This window comes from Gekko japonicus, unplaced genomic scaffold, assembly GCF_001447785.1.
Source record: "Gekko japonicus isolate JY-2015 unplaced genomic scaffold, Gekko_japonicus_V1.1 scaffold1884, whole genome shotgun sequence".
Classification (NCBI taxonomy): domain Eukaryota; kingdom Metazoa; phylum Chordata; class Lepidosauria; order Squamata; family Gekkonidae; genus Gekko; species Gekko japonicus.
The window spans coordinates 48,751-57,803 of NW_015176030.1; the positions used below are offsets into that span (position 1 = coordinate 48,751).

Below are 9,053 nucleotides of genomic sequence, written 5' to 3' on the forward strand. Positions count from 1 at the left end.
CAGCAGGAAGACGGCAAGGCTGCCAGGGGTCGCTGTTCTCGGGGGCAGGTCAGTGTGCTTCTCGGAGCATTGTTTTGGCACCGAACTCTTGCGCTTCTGCTTGGTCGTTTTGTTCCCTCTCTCTCTTTTTTTTGGCTTAGAGCGATAGTTGAGCGTTTGGGTTTGTTACATGAACGTTCTGTGCGGGAAAGCGGCTTCGTATCTGCTGAGCGACTGCAAAAAAAAAAAAAGGTCTTTGAAGTTTAAATTTATCCTACGGGTGGTGGTGGAGGAAGAGGAGGAGAACCCAAGACCGGATGCATCAGCCATTCAGTTGCAGTGCGGCTAAAGCCGCTACAAGCGGTTCTTTCTGCCCGTGGGTAGGACCCGGAATTGGGGTTTCTGCAGGGCGAGAGGCTTTGAAATTAACAGTTTAGCAGGCGGATCAGTCCCCTGGAATCGTCAGTTTGCCTTAGGTATGGCTCGGTACTTAACAAATTGTGTGTGTTTCCTGTACCTTATTCCGCCTCATTGCAGCTTGAAAATGCGGAACTGCTTTATGTTGGTCTCCCGAGAGGGCAGTAATGTGTAGATATGTCTTGTTTAAAAAAGATAGTCAAAATAAACTACAGTATGCTGTCAGTTTTAGCAGTTGGTATGCCATCCTTTGGTTAAATTTACTGACCAGTTTGCAGTGTTCTTATTCTTGGAAACCACATGTTTCAAGCATGGTTATTAAACTGAAAGGCACCTGTTTAATAATCAGGTGGTTAAAATGCCTTTGCTACTTAGATGAAGCTATTACATTTTGCCATTTTTAAACATGTGTCCTTGTTTCTTTGTATTTACACATTTGTTCGATTCGCCGCGCTGTGAAGCAGTGATAACATGCTTGGGAAGAACTTCATGAGAGAGCTGCAGACTGCAGATCTCATAAAGAAAGACTTGCAGTCTGATTGTAAACACATTTCTTCAGAACATACTTCTTCCCACTGATTTCAGTTGGACTTTTAGTTTGCATGCTTAGGCTTATGGTCCTAGTGTCTGTACTGATGCTATGTGCTTTTTAAAACTACTGTACAACTAAGTGTCGCCTTATGTTTCTAGTAATAAATTTAAAAAATCCAGACTTTACTAGTGGCTAATGTTTTATCAGCTCACACTGGCTCAAGAAACCGTATAAACTAGTAGTGGGTGCAAAGGTTTTCATGGTAATTTTATGCCGTTTGAATAAAACAGGTGAATTCTGATAGATTCTGTAGATCGTGTTAACAATAAAATACCTCGATAGGTGGAGTGGCCATGCTGATGGGAGCTGGTTCTGAAGCTGATCAGAATTAAGTTTTTCTTTACAAGGTGAAATGAGCACAGTTCACATTATTTCACGTTATATCTCACAGTGTCCTTGGATATATTATAAGTAGACTTCTGCAACAGAAGGGTACTAGGATTAAGCATTTTCAGAAACACATCTTTCAGATGGGATTCTCAGATTCTTACTTCATTGGAATTTATGTGTATTTTGTTATGGGTTAAGTTGCATCTGGCAGCATCATTTATGCTGAAATAGTATCTCTTCTTAATTGCACACATCGAAGGCGTTTCCTGAGTGTTCCCCTTCTTATCCCCTTTGGCAGATTTCTCTGGAAGCCGTTAATGTTGTACATTCTTCAGGTTTATGTGGATTGGTTATAATATAAGAAGGGCTTTGAGAGTATTTGATGCTTTTTAATGGGTCTTCATAGGACCATTATAAAGCAAATGATGCCGTGTACAGTTATATTAAATGTCAGTTGCATTCTGATTCAGCAGTGTAGGTAGCAAGCCATTAATAACTGCAATGTATAGCGTATTTAGTGTCATTTACAGATCTAGAATCTGTGTTCAGTTCTGTATAGTTTAGACATTGCCTTTGGGAGATAACAAACAGCATTCTTTAAGATCAGATACATTTCTCAAATGAATTCCCAAGATAATACGTTTTTTTTTTTAAAGTTGCTTCTGCTCTAAAGCAATTCAAATATTTTACCTGTAACAGGACAGGGTCTGTAGGTCCTGCGATCCTGTAAATGGATTATAGTTCCACTGAAATAAGTAATACACAAAGGGAACAACAGAGACCAAAGTACAGTTGCTATGTGCTTTCATTAAGCACTTTAATTTTTATGTATATTTTGCTGATATTTTAAAATATTAATCAGCCTTGGTCCTCAGCTTTGCCTATTTGCTTGAAATAAGCAGAGATAAAACAATTGTAGTATGTGAATATTTTAACATGACTGCTAAGCATACCTATAAACAAAAAATATACAAATCACAGCAACCTACTTATTTGTGTTTCATATGACTAAGGTGTTCCTAGGTTTGTGAATTATTTTTGACATGGCTAGATATGTGTGGGGGAGGAGGCTGCTCATCCTTTCAAGCAGAAGCTAAGCATGGAATGCTCCTGTAAAACAGGAATAGAGTGAACTTGTTCCTGCTTGTTTCTAGCAGTCAATATCCGGTAGTGTTTCTATATAGCTCCCCTAATATTACTATAAATGTGAAAATCAGAAAATTCATTTTTGTACATCCCATAAAACACTGAGATTAGTAAATTTTAGATGCATTCAGTTCCCATATGATAAAGAATTGATTAATCCTTTATACCAGATGCTTAAAATGTAGGTAGTTTTTCAGTCAACAGGGAAACATTCTTCTGTATCTTGTATAAATATATTTTATTGCCTGCAAACTTTTGAAAAGAAATCTTCAAAGTTCTTCAATAAAAGAGTGATTTGACTTTTCAGAATTTTATACATATAAATATTCCATTTCAGGTAAGAAAAGGTATGAGGTTAACTAGGTGAATGATTAGCTGGTGTTCTTAAAACTAAATACAAAATCATGTCATTGTCTTTCTTTTAAGGAAAGCGAAGCAAAGTAAAAATTGCTGCCATTCTTAAATCATACATTTCCTTTTTACTGACAGTTCAGTTTTAGTTGTGAACTGCTGGTTGTGGATCAAAAGACATATCTATCCAGTTCACTGATCATCCCAGAGTAGATATTCATGCAGATGTACCTGTGAACTGGCTATGAATGGTGATACAGATTCCCTTATTAGATTAGAGTATGTAAAGATTGGTCATTTAGTTGAATATTTCAGTATCTCAAAGGTGACATGTTGAGGATGGTTAAGGGAGATATATTCCTCTTATGCTAAATATGGTTTGAATCAAATAATGAACATTTTGCTATTATACAGTAGCACCTTAAACACAAATAACGTTTTGCAGTGGTTGCTGTTTGTAGAATCCATAATTTTAAAACTATGAACAGTCATACTGAATAATTTAAGCCCAAGTTTGTCTACTAATACATGCAATCTGGAAAGTCAGACTAAAGAGAATTCAAGGAGGGCATACCTTACAGTTTGCTGTTTGTCAGTTTTATATTTTCATAGTGTTTTCTAAATGCTGCTTCTGTTACACAGTGTTAAGCCAGTGTGGTTTTAGTGGCTAGATTCTCGGAGTAGGCTTGGAAGCCTGCTGGATGACCTTGGCCCATCATATGCTGTCAACTTAACCTACCACACAGGGTTGTTGTAAGGATAAAATGGAGGAGAGGAAAACAATCTGAGGCTGCGGTCACACAGAACATTAACCACGCTAGAGAGACGGAAGATAGGCGGAGTTTCCGGGCACGATCTCACCGGCACATCTGGGAAGCATAGAGCTCCTGTGGCTCAACCGAGGCTTCCCAACGAAGACGCGTGGCAAAAAACTAGTACCTCAGAGGTACTAGTTTCCGAAAACCGCGGGGCAAGGGCGGGCGCCTGATTGCGTTTCTGGTGGAATCCCGTGGAATCCGGCGCCCGCCCATGTCCCGTCGCAAAGAAGGGGTGTTTTTTTTTAAGTCTCCACAGGATGCGCACAAGCACCCAACGGAGCAAGCGCATACTTGGGTAAAAAAAACCCAACAACCCCGTTTGCCACGGCAGCGCCGCTTCTTTGCCGCACCGTCTGATCGGCACCTCCCTGGGCTCTCCACCACCATCACCGAACGTCAGCGGGACGTGTGATCCCGCGGCTGTGCGGTAGTTCGCTCCGGGGCAGACAGCCACGCCCCCCCCCCCCCGCAATATCCGGCCCGTGTAACCGGGGCCTAAGTAATTTTGGATCTCCATTGGTGAGAAAGGTGTGGTATACATGAAATAGGTAAATTAAATTTTTTGTTGTTGTTGTTCAGTCGCACAGTTGAGTCCGACTCTTTGTGACCCCATGGACCAGCTCCCGCCAGGCCCTCCTGTCTTCTGCCGTCCTCTGAAGTTGGCTCAATTTCATGTTCGTTGCATCGATGACACTCATAAAACTAAATATATTGTTCAGTGTAGTTAAAGGGATTATATCCTGGTGCACATCACACCATATTAAATAAGTAAATGGAGAAGTTTTTTTAATCTCTCCCCATGGTGAGGAGATAGGCAGGAGATGCTGAAACAATACAGATGTGGCAGCAGTCTGGCTAGCTGATATTCTGTGCACGCTCAGCAAATAAAAGAAATGGCAAAAAAAGACTTAACTTCAAGGTGATGAGCATGCCAGTGACATCCTTTGTCAGACATGGAAGCAGTCAACCAATGCTTTGCAATTCTGGCATGCCACCCTGACATCATCTTGTCCCCACCCACAGATCACAACAAGGAAAGTACCATAGGAAAAACAGCAGTCTTCATGGTTTGGAGGACTATGATATCCTTAGCAGGAGCACTAAAACTACCACATTCTTGGAAGCTCTGTGGATTAGGATATGAATTCTCATCTGCAAACATTTCCTTTGATTGATAGACCCATAGGGAAGGAACCATGGCCACTCTAACTGTATTGCCCATACTGGGCACTAGGACAGCAATAAGAGGATGCAAAACTACACATTCACAGGAGGCATATGAAAAATGGAAGGGGGTTCACAAGATGAGGGGGAAGCTGGCCTTTGGAGCCATGACAAGGTGATCAGCAAAATGAAGAGGCAGGAACTGAAAAACTCACTGCAGGGCATTCCTATCTTATTTATTTAATTTATACCCTGCCCTGTATCTACAATCAGGCATACAGGGAAATCTTCCATTGGTTTTGCGATCAGGACAACATTCTCTCTCCCTCTCTCCGATTTATATAGATATTAATCAGTCAGTCAATCAGGACTGGGAAGACTGCAGGGAAAGGCATAGTGGGTGTGGAATAGCACAGACTTATCATATCTAAGGTCCTGTTTCAAGACCTTCATGGCACTGGCTACCAGATAGCCCTGGATGGAGGAGTTCCAACTACAGCTGAGATTTTGTACTATCAGATCTAGTAACTAGGGATGGGCTGCTCATGCTGATTGACTATATCAGGTTCCATTCATTTTGTTCAGCCGCCTTCTCACTACTCCTCTGCATTACTGTGTTTAATTGCTGTTGCCCTGCATCCCAGCAACCTTTGTGCTATCTCCCATTCACATTAGGTAACCTGTGTGGCTGATCAAAAGCCAGCAGTGATCAGGGAGATTGTGAACCTGAAGGCATCTGTGCTCCCTCTTGCTAGATCACCTTCCAGGCATTGGAGAAGCCTCTCCGCCGCCTCTCATTATTCTTATGGTGAAACACCTAAGAACATAAGAAGAGCTCTGCTGGATTAGACCACTGGTCTGTTTAGTCCAGGATCCTGTTAAACAGAGACAAACCAGTTGCCCTGGTCATTGATGCCAAAGCCCTCCCCTGGTGTTGCCTTCTAGCATCAGAGGATTGATGCCTCTGTATGTGGACCTTTCTTTTAGTCACCATGGCTAGAAGCCATTGATGGATCTATCCTTCATGAGTCTGTCTGTGCTTCTGTCCATCAATGTGTCCACTGGCAATGTATTTCACAATGTAATTACTCTTTGAGTAAAGAACTATTTCCTTTTGTCTGTCCGTGAATCTGTTACTGCTCATCAACTTCATTGGATGTCCTCAAGCTCTAGTATTACAGCAAAAAACCCAACAACCCTTGAGGTTAAAAATGACCAGGCATGTGGGAGCCGAACCCTGTCTATCAAACCCAGAGATAGCTGAGAAACAATCCAAACATTTATTAAACAGCACCAAAGGATAGAGTTCTGAAGGCAAGTCAGGTGAAGGGGATTGCCAGCTCTCTAGGTCTAGTAATGAAAACCATTGGTTGGGTAGGTTTATATGACTGTAATGGTTGGGTAGGTTTGTATGGGAGCCGAAAGTCCTTAAGGTATGCTGGTCTGTATCAGGATTTAAAGGTTAATTCCAGCACCCTCAGTTGGGCCTGGAATCAAATTGAAAGCCAGTGGAGATGGAACAAGACAGATGGTATGATCTATATGACTTACTCCAGTCAGCATTCTAGTTGCACCATTCTGTGCTAGTTGTAGTTTCTAGACAATCTTCAAAGGCAGCTCCATATACAATACATTGCAGTAGTTGAATAATTTAGATGTAACCAGGGCACACAACACAGTAGCAAGATCTTTTACCCAGTAAACCATCACTATGGCCTACTTATCCAGCAGGAGGCCTGGATCCAACAGAGCCTCTAAAGTTCAAAGCTGCTCTTTCTGGGGGAGTGCAACCCCATCCAGGATACAAAGTGGCTCAATACCAACCTGAGTCACACCTTCTGCCCACCAGTAGGACCTTTGTGTTGTTTGATTAAGATTTAGTTTATTAGTACTAATCCACCCCAGAAGTTCCATAATAGTGTGGTGACTGGTGATGTTCTATTGGTGGATTTCCAAAGTGTGGCATCTTTCTGCACTGTACATACTTGCTCTGTGTATCCTGTGTAAACACTGCTAGCAACTGTTGAGGGAGCAAGGGTTGTTGAGTTAATACCCAGTAGGTTGCATGTTGTGAATGTGCTATGTCAGTGTTTGAACCAAGGGGATCCCTTTTTACTGATGAGGGCTGTCTTTTCCTTGGATTCCCTGTTGAAGGAGTGGAAGATTCAGGTCAGTGTTTGATGGAGTATCTGCAAGGTTTCTGAAGAGACCAGTGTTAGCAATATGCTGTACAATGCTTTTCAGGGCAGACATGTTGTTTCTTTAGAGTTATCATCAAAATCTATTCACATGGTCTGGGACTGGTGCCCTATTACCTGACCTACGGGTGTCTGGGCTAGAGTTATCATAATGCTTAGGTGAGTGTGATATCCTAAGTTGCGTCATGGCTTGGAGGTGTGGCAGAAACTAGTAGTTGTTCACTACCAAGGTAATTTCCCTATCTTTTGCCTTGTATGGGTCCCTGTTTTTGTGAGAGCAATGGGAACAGATGCTTTAGGAGAATAATGTTTCTGTAGTAAGCTATCTGAGATGCCAAGACCTAGGAGATGCTATCATGCACCATACCAAGATTATCACCTAAGTGCATATGGGTGATTTATATACCTATTTTATGCTTTCCGGAGCTGCAGTGGCTCAAGTGGTTAAGACGCTGAACTGCAGGCTGTGGAAGGTCGGTAGTTCAGCAGTTCAAGACCCGAATGTGCTGCATGATGGAGTGAGCTCCCGTCTCTAGTTCCGGCTCCTGCCAACCTAGCAGTTCGAAAGCAAGAAATTGCAAGTAGATAAATAGGTACCACTTCGGTGGGAAGTTAACAGCGTTCCGTGCGCCTTGGTGTTTAGTCATGCCGGCCACATGACCACGGAAACGTCTTCGGACAGCGCTGGCTCTTTGGCTTTGAAACGGAGATGAGCACCGCAACCCTAGAGTCGGATTCGACTGGCTTTCGAGCAAGGGAACCTTTACCTTTACCTTTTATGCTTTCCAGCTACTGAACTCTGTAATATGTTCAGTTCTCATATGAACCATTATAACATGGCAAACCAAACAAGTTTAGTGTTTTCCACTTCATGAAGAAACACTATTGAGCCATCCCATGCCAAAATGCCAAAGGAGGCTGTGTCGTAATCATATATTCAATTGGTAAGAGAAATTCAATACAAACCTCTGTATTTTTTTATTATAATGTATTATATAACTTAAACACAAAACTACAGATTATGCAGTGTTCTCCTTGAGTGTCCAACATTTTTGTAGAAACATGAATAGTTATTTGGACCAGTCACTTCTTTCTGCTGGACAAATGAGAAATTCTGTATAAAGCTGCATCAAATGCAGAAGACAAATCTTTTACTGCATATTGCCACCGAGAGAAGGTACATACTGTCAAGGAAAGTGCAGGATATTTCATTGCTTTTTGAAGGCTATAAAGCATCTGACTGCAACTATGTGGTTTTTAGGCACTAATAGTTTGTGCCTTCTCTAACCGTACATGCAATATCATATGAAGACGTTCAGCTTTTCTGCTTTTTTATTGAACTTTTTTTTGTTCAGTGGTGTTTCTTTGAAAACAAAGTATTCAAAATTACATGCCAAAAATAAACAATTTTTATCAAAAAAATTGAGAAATGTATGCAAAATTACTATTACTGATATAATATACAAAAAGGCGTGATTTGCATTATGTATAGAAATAAATTGAGTCATGTATAATGTGAGTGCATATTAGATATTCAATTGAGTTTACACTGTATACATCCAGTAATTACCAGTGGCATGGTAAGTCTGAAGGTGTGTGTGCTATATGCTGTCATCACTTCTGACCTATGGAAACCCTATGGATTAATGAAATGACTTCCAGAATGTCCTGTTATTTTATTTATTTATTTATTTGAATTTATATCCCGCCCTCCCCGAAGGCTCAGGGCGGCTAACAGAGGCATAACACCAAATTATAACAATAAAACAGTATAAAATACTAAAAATACAAGATAAACACTTAAATAGGATTCATACAAAGACATTTTCGGTGCTCCCCTACTCACTTCCAAATCGTAAAATCAAGATGGTGTTCTTGATGGTATAGCTACACAACAACAGCAGTGCATATCCCCACTGCCCTGTCGTCTCCTAGGACCGTCCCACTCCCTCCCTCCAGCGTTGATGGAACAGTGGTTATTAACAGCCTTGGTCATGTCTTGCAAACTGAAGGCCGTGGCTTCTTTTATTGAGCCAACCCACCTCATGTCGGGTCGGG

General features: G+C 41.4%; 1 protein-coding gene across 1 annotated transcript in view; it reads left to right on the forward strand.

Annotated features, from left to right (window-relative positions):
• The window catches only part of MAP3K1 (mitogen-activated protein kinase kinase kinase 1, E3 ubiquitin protein ligase), a 67,911-nt gene that overhangs the window by 808 nt on the left and 58,050 nt on the right, over window positions 1-9,053 (forward strand). Inside the window, exon 2 of the mRNA XM_015426616.1 lies at window positions 1,725-1,792. Coding sequence (XP_015282102.1) covers window positions 1,725-1,792 — 68 coding nt within the window. The remainder of the gene's footprint in view (window positions 1-1,724; window positions 1,793-9,053) is intronic.